Below are 14692 nucleotides of genomic sequence, written 5' to 3'. Positions count from 1 at the left end.
TTACTTCTCAGCAAAGCCATCCCTGACCAACCTATGTAAAATTGTAACCACCCCCAAAAATCCTATCATCCTTTCCTAATTTTTTTGTTAGCCAGTATAATTAACACATCATATAGATTACTTAAATATCTTGGCTTTAAAAATATTCGTCTCTCCCACTACAATGTAAGCTCCTGTAAGCAGGAATTTTGTATATTTTGTTTACTGGTATTTCTCCAGTGCCTGGAAAAGTTCCTGCCATGTAGTTAGCACTCAATATTTGCCAAATAAATGAATTAAAGCATCAATTGTAGACCTCAGTTTGCCCTTAGGTATTTTACAACTTTGTAACCAATTTCAAGAACTTTCCTTTGAAAGGAATAGCTATGATCTTTCATCCCACTTTCTGCCACATGAAGAAATCTTTTTATACAACCTTAGAACTATGAGGACTCAGGCCAACTTTGCCTGCACTCTTTCTAAAAAGAGTCCACCATCTCACCAGCTAGCCTGGTTGGAAAAATCTATGCACTAGAAAATGCTGCCTTTTATTGAACCAAGATGTTCTTGAACATCTTAGTTTACTGAACAAGACCAGTTGCATACACTGGTCCACTCCACTGCCCCCTCTCAGAACAAATTTACTGCCCTATTTACACAGTATCTTACGATCCCTCTGCCCCTTGTCTTCTACAGGTTAAATAATCCCAGTTTCTTTATCGGTTTCTCCCATGACGTAGTTTGCTGTCTCCTCACCATTATTGCTGCCCTCCTCTGGACGCAGCGCCTCACCTAAATGAAGGTCCCCAAAAGTGGGCATATGACTAGGTCTGACCCCCACAGAGTACAATGGGGCCCTTTCCCTGTGATTGTGACCCTCTGGTATGTCATAAAGACAGTACTTGATGTGTGGTGGTAGCCTCACTGCCTTGAGATAGGATTTGCTTGGGCTGATGTGGGGTGGAGGCAGGAGGAGTCATGGATAGTTTTGGGGTCTGGGTGCATTTGTGGCAGTGGTATGAGGTGGCAAGACAAACAGGGGGTCAATGACATGAATAGTATGCCACACAATGTAAAAGATCGGGAAAAGCTGTGAGGGAGGAGGCCCTGCAGCGTGACTAGCATTTCATCTTGGGTGTGGAGGAAGAGGTCGGGGTCTGAGTTCATGGAAACTCTGATTAGGGGTCACTCTAGCAGCCTGAGAAGTTTCCCAAGGTGCTCTGGGGAAGTCATCTGACCACATTTTCCCATCACGCCACTAGATGGAGCATTGGGATAGAGGATGTGAAGTGGGGTTCCTGGGATTTGTGCAGAAGAAAACCTGACATCCAGTTCTTGAGCAAGTTGCTTAACTCTGCACACCATTTTCATCTGGAACATAATATCTACCTTACAGGATTCTTGGGCACAGCCAGTGAGCTAAGAGATACAAAAGTGCTTGTAAGCTGTGAAGGGCTACAAAAAAGATAACTAGTTTTGCTATTTTGTTTAAAAGAGATAGGCGGGTTAGAGAGCAAAAAGCACTTTCTTGGCCTGTTTGCTGAAAGAGCATTGGATCCTCCACCAGTTCAACCCACCGATGGCCCCTGGCCTAGGGTGGCCTGAGCTCCCAAAGTCTGAGATTGGAGGTGACGCACCTGAAAATGGGGATGACGTAATTGTTTGGGAAGATGCCAACTCGCCCGGTGACCAAGGAGACGCCCCTGAGCCAGCCGTCCTGGCACTTCCCCAGCACCCTGACACCTTCTCCCTTTTGCAGGTCCAGCTCATCGGGTCCATGGGCTGAGTAGGAGTGCAGGGCTACAAACCTGGGAAGACACAGAAAACTGGTGAGGAAGGAAGATGTGCCTGACGGGGGGCATGGAGCGGGGGAATGGTGGAGGGAGACTGCCCGGTGGTTAGCAATAAGAAACTTCTTGGCCGAGCGGGTGCAGTGGCTCTTGCCTGTAATCCCAGCACTTTGGGAGGCTGAGGCAGGTGGATCACCTGAGGGCACGAGTTCGAGACCAGCCTGGCTAACATGGCGAAATACCATCTCTACTAAAAATACAAACAATTAGCTGGGCATGGTGGCACGTGCCTGTGGTCCCAGCTACTCGGGAGGCTGAGGTAGGAGAATCACTTGAACCCAGGAGGTGGTGGCTGCAGTGAGCCGAGATCGAGCCACTGCACTCCAGCCTGGGCGACAGAGTGAGACTCTGTCTCAAAAAACAAAACAAACAAACACCGCCCCCCCAAACAAAAACAAAAACAACAAAGAACCTTCTTAACACAGAAACCTGGACATGTAAGGCAGATAAACGTGGAACACCTTTGTTGAAATAGTGGTGGAGGAGGCCAGGTCCCTGCCTTCATCTCCCCATCATCCTCCATACAGTGCACAGCAGCAAATCACTAATTTAGGCCAATCTCGGCACTTTAACCATGGGGAAACAGGCCTCCAACAAGGAAAGGAGTTTGCGACAGGAATTCATGTCAGAGACGAGCCTCAAACCTAGAAGGTGCTGCTCTACCTAGGATACTTTTGCACTAGTGCTTGCTGGGTCCTCAAGGAAATGGTGGCAGCCAGCAAGGCTCAGGGGAACAAGAGGTCGGCATAGAAGCCTCTCTGATCCAGAAAGCAGGGATGTGTTTGACTCCCGGGAGTGGCCTGAGGAGCCAACTTAATGTAGGCGGGGAAGTAGATGCTGGGAAGTGGGAGGCAGGAGGTAAGTTTTGGGTTTGGCACCCAGGGGAATCCTGGCTGCGTGGTGGGACTGTGAAACTGGCCTGTGTCATGGCAGAAAGTCCTCAACTTAGAGCAGAGACTTTGCTCCCTGAAGTCCATACAGGAATCAGGCAGGTAATATCCAGGTATGAGTCAGAGGGGTAAAGGCAATCAGGACGGCTGAGGCTGTGGAGGTGAGAATAGCTACCTGATCCAAGGCGTTCAGGAAATAATCCATTGGTTTGCCAGATTCAGGGGTCACCAGTATATGGCCCCCAGGCATCTCAGACATCAGGAAGCCCTTCCAGACTCCAAGGACTATGAGACACTGGAGCATTTTATCAAAGGGAATGGGGGAGTGTTCTCTACAAGGTTTTTTTTGGTTTTTTCTTTCTAAAATGCTATATTTAGTTTTTGCTGATTACTAAAACAACATCTATTTATGACCCAACATTTTGAATCTAAAGCAAGACAATAGAAATTGCTCAATACCAATCTCCCAGTGATGTTGTGGTATATAATCTTCCAGTCTCTTTCTACTTTTGTAAAATAATGAGCTAAGAGTGATGTGGTTTGCTAATTTGTGTTGTCTTTTTTTTTTTTTTTTTTTTTGAGACAGGGTCTCACTCTGTGGCCCAGGCTGGAGTGCAGTGGGATGATCGTAGCTCACTGAAGCCTCAAACTCCCGGGCTCCAGTCATCCTCCTGCCTCGGCCTTCTAAGTAGCGAGGAAAACATGTGCACAACCATTTCTGGCTAATTTTTAAATGTCTTTGTAGAGATGGGGTCTCACTATGTTGCTCAGGCAGGTCTGGAACTCCTGGGTTCAAACAATCCTCCTACCTCAGCCTACTGAAGTGCTGGGATTACAGGTGTGAGCCACTGTGCCTGGCCCTAATTTCTGTTTTTCACCATTATTTCACTTGGAAGTGGTAAAGGAAGGTGACCTATTGTCTCTCTGGATGGGACGGTTTGGGAATGGTGATGCTAGATCACCACTGCACATGGTAAAGATGACCCTTTTGTGCCAGACTGGGGTGAAGGGATGAGCCTTTTACTCACATGTTTGCTGAGAGGTGTTGCTGGGAGCCCGGCAGACCGACCATGGCTGTGCAGTGTCCTGGAGAGACAGGTGCGGGGTGATAAGTGCTGACCTGCACAAACAGAAAAGACAGCCAAGCAGGACCAGTGAATGCCACAACCCAGGCCCACAGCAAACAGAGCAGCTACACAGAAAGACCTGACACAGCTGAAAACCAACAGCCATGCCCGGTGCCACCCATTGTGCGTCCTCTCTATGGTTTGTGGCTGTGGGCACAGGGAGGTGGGGAGGAGCTGGTTTATGGCCTGCTGGGGTGGCATGCCAGGACCGCATTCCAAAAGACTGCTCAGATAGGGTGGAAGATGAAGAGCCGTCCAATTTACAGTCCACAGGGCACTAGCAGGCTCCTCCTCCTGTCCCTCTTCCTACCCCACCCATCTCCCTCTATGAAAACCTGCTCTTGGGAAATGAAACAGTGGATAATATTGATTCAGAACTGAGCGCTTGCAAGGCAGTTTGAAATGCTTTATAAGTATCAGCTAAGTTAATCCTTATTAAAGGAACTGTTGTAATCCCCATATTTGGATGAGAAACTGAGACAAAGACAGAAAGAAAGGTTACACAATTAGTATGAAACAAAGAAAATCTAAAATCAGGCAGTCCAAGTTCTGAGTCCATACTCATTATCGACTATTGCTAGAATTACACACACACACACACACACACACACACACTCACACACACACATGCCTATCCAACGAGTTATAGAAGTTGAATTTGAATCCCTTTCACTTTTCCAGGATAAAAGAGGAAACAATAATGATAAAACAATAAAAGCTCCTGGAAGGCTGGGCTCAGTAGCTCATGTTTATAAACCTAGCACTTTGGGAGGCTGAGATGGGAGGATTGCTTGAACCCAGGAGTTCTAGACCAGCCTGGGAAACATAGTGAGACCCCATCTCTTTAAAAAAAATTAGCTGGTTGTGATGGCAGGTGCCTGTCATTCCAGCTACTCAGGAGGCTGAGATGGGAGGTTCGCTGGAGCCTGGGAGGTGAAAGCTACAGTGAGCCATGATTGTGCCACTGCACTCCAACCTGGGTGAAAGAGTGAGATGCTCTCTCAAAAAAAAAAAAAAAAAAAAAAAGTTCCTGGAAACTGCCTACTATCCTAGGGCTTTGGCAAACATATTGCCTTGCTTACTTTCTTCTGAGCACATATCACAGTTTATGAGTGTTTCCTTGCTAGACTGTAATTCCATGAGGGCAGGGACGATGTCAGTCTGGTTCATCATTGTATTTCTGCATGCTCAATATGTAATTGTAGCTTAAAGAACAAAGGGATGAGTAAAGGAATGAATGAAAAGGTCTTCCTACCTAGTACACCAAGGATAATGAAACCTTCTCCATGCCATCCAGAGTAAATACATTCAGTCTTTTCAGTCATCTATGATGGCTACACTGTGTGTGCTTTTTTAGGACTATGCTGTTGTGGGTATAACTATTGTTTGTGTATTTGTGTTTATGCAGGTGTGAGTGCATTATTAAATACATATGTCCCTTTGTTTTGAGCAAATGTGTATGTTTGCTCAAAGCCCATGTCAATTCAGTATACATGTGTGATGGCATTGGGCCATTGCAAATCTGGTTTTGTTTACACATGTGGTCTATGGATTGATGTGTGTATGCTGCATGTGCTGTGTGAGATTGCAGACACAATTGCCTAATGGATTGTAAATATCTGTATGAGATTCTGTGTGTATGCACATGAACTCTAGAGATGTGTACAGGTATGCCCACCATGTAATTTTGTACACGTGTCTGTATCAATGATTGTGTAAATGTATATGTGGTCATGTATGTATTTGTGACAGTCCAAAGATCAAGTTGTAGGATCAAAAAAACACTTTAGTCAAATAATAAGTGTTGGTGAGGAGGCATAAAAATGGAAACCCTCATACATTGCTGATTGTAATGTAAAATGGTACAGTCTCTTTGCAGAACAGTCTGGCAATTCCTGATATGATTAAACATAGGATTACCATATGACCCAGTAAATCCATTTCTAGTATATGCCCAAAAGAAATGAAAACATGTGTCCACACAAAAACTTATAGGCAAATGTTTCAGCAGCATTATTCATAATAACCCAAAGAGGGAAACAACTCAAATGTCTACTCATTGATGAGTGGATAAAGAAAATATGGTATAACCATACAATAAAATATTATTCAGCCATAAAGAAGAATGAAGTATTGATACATAAGAGAACATGAATGAACCTTGAAAACATTATGCTAAATGAAAAAAGGCAGACACAAAAGACCACATATTATTTGATTCCATGTATATGAAATGTCCAGAATAAGTCAATCTACAGAGATAGAAAATAGATGATCATTTCCAAGGGTTGGGATGATGGGGAATATGAGGTGATAGCTAAAGGGCACAAGGTTTCTTTTTGAAATGATAGAATATCCTAAAATTGTAATGGTAAAGGCTATACATCTGTGAATATACTAAAAACCACTGAGTTGTACACCTTAAATGGGTGAATTGTATGGTAGGTGAATTATATCTCAATAATAAAGAATTAAGAAGAACGAAACCATTCCACAATCACCCTCCTGAGGTACTCTTAGTACTACATAAAATGTTCTGAGTTTGTAATCAGATATTGTCACACTGGTTCCTTCAAACAGACATGACAAGGAGCTGGCTTTGGGCTATGCTGCTCCTTGCCTATGACTGGGGAAGGTAAACCCCTACAGGGCTTATGTTTGTGGAAACTGTTGAAGCACTGATTAAACGGGATGGACTTCACTTAACACTCTTGGATTTCCAATATTATGTTTGAGTAAAGGAACTGCTATCCACAAACACCAGTAATCCTTTAGGGAGGGGGAAGATGCCAGAATGCAAAGCCATCTTCCATTACACTAGGGTCTGTCTTTTTACTTCTCTGGGCCTTTATCTGGGGAGGGCATGTTTCCCCCATTTGGAATAGTGAGCCTGGCTAGGAGAGTAATCTGTGGGCTTGTGATGGAGTTATTTCTAATAGGGAATGGGAAAGGATGTTAGTTTCTCAAGTTTTAAAGTGTCATGGAGGAGAAGAGAAAGGATGACATGAGAAGGAGGAGGAAGGAGACAATGAAGAAGGGGGTGAGGGGGAAATAGTGGAAAACACTGAGAATAGAATAGGGTAAAACTAAAACAGAGATACTGTGGAAGAACGGTAGCTCCAGAGGTACAGAGCGAGGAAGGAAGGAGAAAAGAGGGAGATAAAAACAGTTTGAACAGGCCATGTTGGAAAACAGATTGGCCATTTTTTATAAAGTTAATTATACACTTTCCATACCACTCAGCAATTGTACTCACAAATATTTACTTAAGAGCAATGAAAACATATGTCCATACAAGGACCTGTACATGAATGTTCAGAACAACTTCATTCATTTTAATGAAAAACTAGAAACACCCCAAATGCCCATCAACTGGTGAATCACCTGGCAAATTGTGGTATAACCACAGCGATGTACTCCTTAGTGATGCATGAAACAGCAGGATGAATCTTAACATCGCCCTAAGTGAAAGATGCAGGATGCTGAAGACTATATACTATATAATGCCAATTATATAAATATTTTTAAAAAGAAGCCATAACTATAGTGACAGAAAACAGATTAAGGGTTGCCAGGAGCCAGGGTGGGGAGAGAGGACTGATAGCAAAGGGGCACAGGAGAGCTTTTTGAGATGATGCAAATGTCTGCTATCTTGATGTTGGTAGTGATTACATGCTGTATGCGTTTACCAAAAATTATTGAACTGTATACTCAAAATGCTTAAATGTTATTGTATATAATTAAACCTCAATAAAGCTGTTAAAAAACGTGAATACATTATCTAGTTAAGGCCACAGGAAACATCCGAGTAACCTTAGCTTGAGTCAGCTCCAGGTCTGGAATTAGTCAGGAAGGGGACGAGAATCACTCAGCTTCATAGAAGGCAGCTAGCAAGTAACCCTCATGGTAAGGGGCCACCTGAATAGGAGAGAAACCAAGAACAGGAACCTATGGATCAAAGGCTCAATCAATAAGGCAAAGGAAAAATGAATGAATGAATGACTGGAGAAACAGGAAAAGAGAACAAGATAGACATAGGCAGAGAAGAGAGAAACTGGGTGGGAAAGAAGACAGGCAGAACAAGACAGAAAGGAAGGCCCCACACGGTAAGTGAAGACAACCAGACAGATGGCTAGCTTCTGAAGAGGCAAGTCTGCTCCTGTCACTGGGATCGAAGAAGGAGGCCCAGCCTTTCTGAGTGAATGGGCCTGGCCCTGGTTTGTTTCCCTGGGGTCAAGTGTGACCTCAGGTGCCCATGCCACAAGGGGTTTGTGAGGCTGGGTGGGAGGTTCTCCACCAACTGATGCTCCCTGGAACAGGGTTCCGAGTCCTGAGCAAGATCAGGGTAAGTATGGGTGTGTGGGTGTGGTGGGGAAGCGCATTCTTGCTGAAATCTAAACACATTTTTTTCCCTCCCTTTTGAAGGAAATGACTCATTTAAAATAAGTCTTTATCAACCACAGCAGAATCCACAGCTATATGGCTTCTGGGAATTTCCAGGTCTTCAGGTGCTAAGTGAGGGAGTAAGAGGGTATGAAGCCTCCTGGCACAGAGTTGCTGGCAATGCTCTGCCCTGCTGGTCCTGCTGCCTTCACCATCAGCCACCCAGGTATAGAAAGTGCAGCTACCTCTTAGGAGTCCAGGGAGGAGGTCTAACTTAGGACTCAGACCAGTGGCTCTACCATCTACCAGGACCTGTGATCTTGGACAAGTGGTTGAATTCTGTGGATCCTCCATTTCTTCAAAATCTATAAAATGGGGCAATGATGGTATTTCTCTTTTAGAGTTGTTATGAGGTTTAAGTAAAATAATCCATGTAAATTATTTAGCACAGGATTTGACACACTGTAAGTGCTCAATAGATGCTACTTATTTTGATCTGCAAAGAGATTAGTTACTGCGTAGGGTGGGGACAGAGTGGGTGCGGTACCTCTTATGGGACAGCCTGGCAAGTTCTTGGACTGAAAGCAGGACCCAAGAATGTGGTGGGTATGGGGAGGAGGAGTGTGTGTAGCAACCTTGCTCCTCTCTTCTAGCAGAAAACCTCCCCGCCTTTCCAAATATAAGTCTGTTTTTCTCCATTCCGTGCTGTGGCTCTCGGCTATTTCCTCCAGGGCTTTGCCTTTTGGTAACTTGGCGGCTACGGGGTGACTGTCTTCCCCAGCGGAGTGTGAACTACTCTAGAGCTGGTTATGGTACTACACCTGGTATTCCCCAAAACTAACAAGGGCCTTGAACCTACAGTGTTCACTCAGGGTTGAGAGAAGGGCTACATTTTATTTTATTTTTTATTTTTTTGAGACAGAGTCTTGCTTTGTCACCCAGGCGACAGTGCCATGGTGCAATCACGGCTCACTGCAGCCTCAACCTCCCAAGCTCAATCGATCCGCCCCTCTCAGCCTCCTGAGTGGCTGGGACTACAGATGTGCAACACCATGCCCAGATAGTTTTTTGTGTTTTTTGTAGAAATGGGGTTCTACCATGTTGCCCAGGCTGGTCTCCAACTCCTGGGCTCAAGCGATATGCCCTTGGCCTCCCAAAGTGCTGGGATTACAAGCGTAAGCCACTGCGCCTGGCCTAGGGCTGCATTTCAGAGAGAGAAAATTAGGTATTGGTGGTTTCTGTACCCACCACTAGGGACAATCTGGAGCTGACCATCTGACTTTATAAAGTTAAAAGCTCGTTCCCCTCTACAGACTCAAAACAAGTTAAGAGCCACATTTGGTAATTGCTGTGTGTGGACCTTCTTGCGTCCTAGGCACTGTGCTAGGCACTGGGATTACTGCAATAAGCCAGACACACAGGGCTCCATTCTCATGTGGAGCTCACAGTGTATGCCAGGAAGCTCCTGTAACATACGTGTAACGTACTCATACTCAGTGACACCTATGACTATGCTGTGTAAGCCTGTGCATGTTGGGGTCGGGGAGGATCGGGATGCTCTGGGAGCTAGCAGGAGAGGCTTGCCTGGACCTCCAAGGGCTGCTTCACCCTCACATGCTATGACTCCAGTGCTAATTTATACATAGGCCCCATGGTCATTATCCCCATTTTTATAGATGGGGAAACTGAGATAAAAAGATTTCACAATTTTCAGGCGGTGGCCAAATGGATGGACAGCTTGATACCAGAAGCAAGGAGCCTAGGCTCAGAGTCCTTTCTGTAGAGCCGAAGGTTAACATTTCCAGATCTCAGTGTGGCTGAAGGGGTCATATAGAGGAGGCATATGTGTTTATGTTCGTGGAGAGGATGACCACCGTTCCTGTCAGGTGTCCCTAGTCATACAGAATAGGTCTGCAGGCAGGTGGAATATGAAGCTGTCTGTGCTTGTTTTTCTTTTCCTTTCCCTGGCAGGGCAGAGCTGAGGGAGTCAGAGCTCCAGTTGCCAGGCGGCTATCAGCCCTTCACCATCTACGGCTGTCTCAGGGCCAGCCCCACCTGCAACCTTCCCTGTTCTTGATGAGCAAGGAGCAGCCACCCAGAGCTAGTTATTTGTCCTGAGAGTAAAAACACTGTCTGAGAGAGAGAACTCATTTATGAGCTGTCAGCAGGTCCCTTTAGGTTCATCTCAAAAATGCTTTTTTTTCCCGAAGTACACGGCTAGGTCTGCAGGGGCTATATTGCATAACGCTGTGAAGACTACTGAATTTACACTTCCCAAGGAGTCAGCAAAATTTGGAAGATCCTCTGTGATCTGCTCCCATTTTGCTCTCCAGCCTCACCTTTCTCCATTCCCTTCCCCCCCACTTCAGTGGGGTCTTTTCTTAGTTCTTTGAGCAGGCCACACCCGTGACCTTGTGCCTCTCCTGGCCACCCTGCTACCCTGTTACTTCCCACTTCCCACTTCTGGTCTGACTGTAACTTCCCTTTGTTATTAAAATGTAAGATTATAAATATATTATGCATACAGATAAGTGTATATATTTTGTGTATCATTTAAAGAATAATAATGTAACAGATACCTGCATACATACTACCCACAAAACAGATACCTGCATACATACCACCCGACTTAAGAAATATAAAAAAATAGAAGTTGAATATTGTGCTTAGAAGCCCTCTGCATATTCCCCCATAATCAAGTCTCTCTCCCAAGTTATCCCAGAGGTAACTACAATGCTGAAGTTTGTGTTAATCATTCCAAGGCTTTTCTATGTTGTTACCACCTTGGCATATATCCCTAAACAGTATGCTGTTTAGTTTTGTCTATCTGTGAACATTGTATGAATGGACTCACAACGTGTGTATTCTGTGACACGCATCTTTTGCTTAATGGGAAGTTTTTGCATATATTTATGGCTAATTTTCACTGCTGATTCTTATATTTCATTCTGTGACTATACCACCATTTATGTGTCATTTGGGCAATTTTCAGTTTGGGGCTGTTGTGAGTGATGTTACTATGAACATTTTTGTACATGTCCCCTGTGCACATGTGCAAGAATTTCTCCAGGATATACATCTAGGAGTGGAATTGATGGGCCGTAGGGTATGAGCCTGTTCAGTTTTATTGGGCAATAACACACTGTGTCCCAATGTGGCTGTAACAATTTACACTTCCACCAGCAGTGAATGACAATTACTGTTACCCCACAGTCTCACCAGCATGTGGTAAGGCCTGGCTTTCTAATACCTGCTGATTGGGTGGGTGGAAAATGCTATCTTATTGTGGTTTTAAATTAATTTCTCTGAGTACCAGGAGCTTTCATTTTTTTTTTTTTTTTTTTTAATATTTATGGACCATTCTTGTTATACGAAATGCCTGTTCATGTCCTTTGTCTCCCACTCCTCCATGGGGTTATTTATTATTTTTGTATTAAATTGTGAAGTTCTAATATATTGGATATGAATTCTTTGTAGCTTATATTTTTACTCCGTGGTGTCTTTGGATGAACTGAAGTTCTGATTTTTCATATAGTCAAACTCACAATATCTTCCCTATGGTTCACGTTTTTAAACAGTCTTCAACAAGTTTTTTTCCTCCCAAGGTCATACGGATAAACTTCTATACTGTCTTCTAAAAGTTTTATAGTTTTGCCTTTCACATTTAAGTCTTTAATCCACCTGGAATTGATTTTTGACAAGGGAGGAATCCAATTTCATCTTTTTCCACATGGATACCCAATTAGCCCAGCACCATAGTTCATCCTTCCCTTCTGATCTGCAAAGTCTGCTCTGTCATAAATCAAGCCTCCATGCTGTGTCTGCTTCTAGGTTCTCCAGCATGTTCCATTGGTTTCATAGAATCTCTGTGCTAAATCCATGCCATCTTAATTAGCTTTGAAATAAAAATGGAAATCTGATTGGGGAAGTCCAATTCTTTACCCCAGCCAAATTCCATCTTCTTCGTTAGAAGTGTCTTGGCTCTTGGCTTTTTGTTCTTCCTTTTGAATCTTAGAATCACCTTTTGAGTTTCATAAAAACAAACAGCAAACAGACCCACTGGGATTTGAATTCATGGTTAAATTTGGGGGAGAATCAACCTCTTTAAATATTAAGTCATCCCATCCAAGAACATTGCATAATTCTCCATTTATGTTAGAGCCTCGTTAATGTCTTTCAATAGTGTTTTATACATTTTCTCAATAAAGGCCTTGCATGTCTTGTTATATTTATTCCTAGAGATTTAAACAATTTTGTTGCTCCTGTAAATGGTACCTTTTTAAAAATCATTTTTCTATTTAGTGTACAGAGATGCAATTGACTTTCTTATATTGATTTGTATTCAGCAACTTTGATAAGCTCATGTTTATTCCTATTACATTTTTTCTAGGTTCCTTTGAGTTCTCTATATAGACAATAGTATCATCTGCAAATAATGACAGTTATATTTCTTCCTTTCAAAGACTTAACCTTTTACTTCTTTTTCCTGCCTTGCTGTGCTGGCCAGGCCCTCTGGGACAGTGCTGAGCAGAAACATGAAAATGGGCATTCTGTTCTTTTTTTTAACCTTAAGGGAAATGCCTTCAGCATTTCACCATTAAGTATGATGTTCGCCGTAGATTTAAGTAGATTCCGTTAATCACATTAAGTACGTTTCTTTTTATTCCTAGTTTGCTAAGACTTGTTAATATATAATGAGTGGACATAAAATTTTATCAAACATTTTCTGTGTCTATTGAAAATGTCACATTTTTTTCCTCCTTTAATCTGTTAATGTGATAAATTACATCAGTTAATTTTCTAATGCTGAACTAACCATTCAATCTTGGAGAAAACATCAGTTAATTTTCTAATGCTGAACTAACCATTCAATCTTGGAGAAAAACCCAACTTGATCATGATATATTCCATTTCCGTGCATTTCTGGGTTTGGTTTGCTAATATATACTTGAGGATTTTTCCATCTGTGTTCCTGAGTGAAGCAGAAGTATACTTTTCCTTTCTTATGTTGTCTTTTCCTGGTTTTGAAAGTAAGGCTGTCCTAATCTTATGAAATGAGTTGGGAAATGTTTTCTTCCATTCTTTGGAAGAATTTGTATAATAGTTAAATTATCCGCTCCTTGCAAGTGTGAAAGAACTCACCAGTAAATCTGTCTGGGTCTGGAGTTTTCTGCATAGGAAGATTTTAAATTACTGATACTATTAAATGGTTGCAATGTTATTCTAAAGGATTTCCAAGAGTTGTTTACCAGTTGTAAAATGTTTTTCCACAAGCCCTGTTTGTTGAAGAGAAGTTCCTGTGGGAACACTTGCTGGGTGGCCTCCCTGTTGGGGAGAAACGGTGGTACTTGGAGTATCTACATAGAGCCTTGGAAAACCCCAGCCTACGCAGACCCCCATACGTCATCAATTCGTCCTTAGAGAACCCGAGAGTCCCAGTGCCTTACTTAAGAGGAACCCCATGGGGGCAGCCACAATTAGGAGGATTTTTGTAGCTTCTTGAGGCACTATGCAGCCATGGCTAACAGAATGGACTTTTGGGGCTGTCTGATGAGGGTATGAGTTTTGGCATTGTAACTTACTGGCTGTGGGAGGCTCAGACTTAATCCCTCTGAGCCTCATTTCCTCATCTATGAAAGGATGCAAGAATAGTGGCTACCTCATAAGGTTCTTGTGAGGGTTTAATCAGAACATGCAAGCAAAGTGCTTTGCATAATGTCTGACTCATATGAGGTACCCAATAAATGGTTACCATTGTCACTATTATGACATAGGAGACATACAAAGCAGATGTCTGGGGAGAAGAAGCAGACAATAGGACTTCCTCAGTTGAACTGGATTTAAGAAGGAAAGATTCATTCTCTAGGATACAAAGGCCAGCCATCATAGTCCAGATTGCCTTTGAGGAAGACCCAGTGTGGGGTGGTTTAGCCCAAGTATGGGGGACATGCATTTAGGAGTCTTTCTTCCTTTTCCCTGATGATAGGTTGGCCATTCTCATGGATCCTGAGGCTTCCATCCCTGGCACTTCCCCATAGCTATGCTCTGCATTGGCTTCTTGGGAAAAACAGAAATGTAACCCACACTTCAAACCACAAAGACAAATATGCTTTCTCCTTTGGTTGGACACAGAATGTCTCCTGCCCTGCTACTCCCCTGCCGTTTTCTTTTTTTTCAGATAGAGTCACTCTGTCACCCAGGCTGGAGTGCAGTGGCGTGATCTCGGCTCACTGCAACCTCTGCCTGCCACATTCCAGCAATTCTCGTGCCTCAGCCTCCAGAATAGCTGGGATTACAGGCGTGTGTAACCAGGCCCAGCTAGTTTTTTAGTTTTAGTAGAGATGGGGATTTGCCATGTTGGCCAGGCTGGTCTCAAACTCCTGACTTCCAGCGATCCACCCACCTCGGCCTCCCAAAGTGCTGGGATTACAGGCGTGAGCCACCACGCCTGGTCATTAAAAAA

The 14692-nt window shown here is 43.5% G+C and overlaps 1 protein-coding gene across 3 annotated transcripts in view; it reads right to left on the bottom strand.

The window, feature by feature from the left end:
• Positions 1–14692, bottom strand: part of SH3RF2 (SH3 domain containing ring finger 2) — a 127500-nt gene that overhangs the window by 11859 nt on the left and 100949 nt on the right. For all 3 annotated transcript variants that reach the window (XM_021939830.2, XM_021939829.2, XM_021939831.2), the window contains exons 6-7: positions 3748–3839; positions 1617–1787 (exon numbers count right to left, since the gene is read on the bottom strand). In XM_021939830.2, the coding sequence (XP_021795522.2) occupies positions 1617–1787; positions 3748–3839 (263 nt within the window). The remainder of the gene's footprint in view (positions 1–1616; positions 1788–3747; positions 3840–14692) is intronic.

Source organism: Papio anubis, chromosome 5 (genome assembly GCF_008728515.1).
Source record: "Papio anubis isolate 15944 chromosome 5, Panubis1.0, whole genome shotgun sequence".
In the NCBI taxonomy this organism is placed as follows: Eukaryota; Metazoa; Chordata; class Mammalia; order Primates; family Cercopithecidae; genus Papio; species Papio anubis.
Note: the sequence above shows the minus strand (reverse complement) of the source record. Positions and strands in the feature narration are given on the sequence as shown.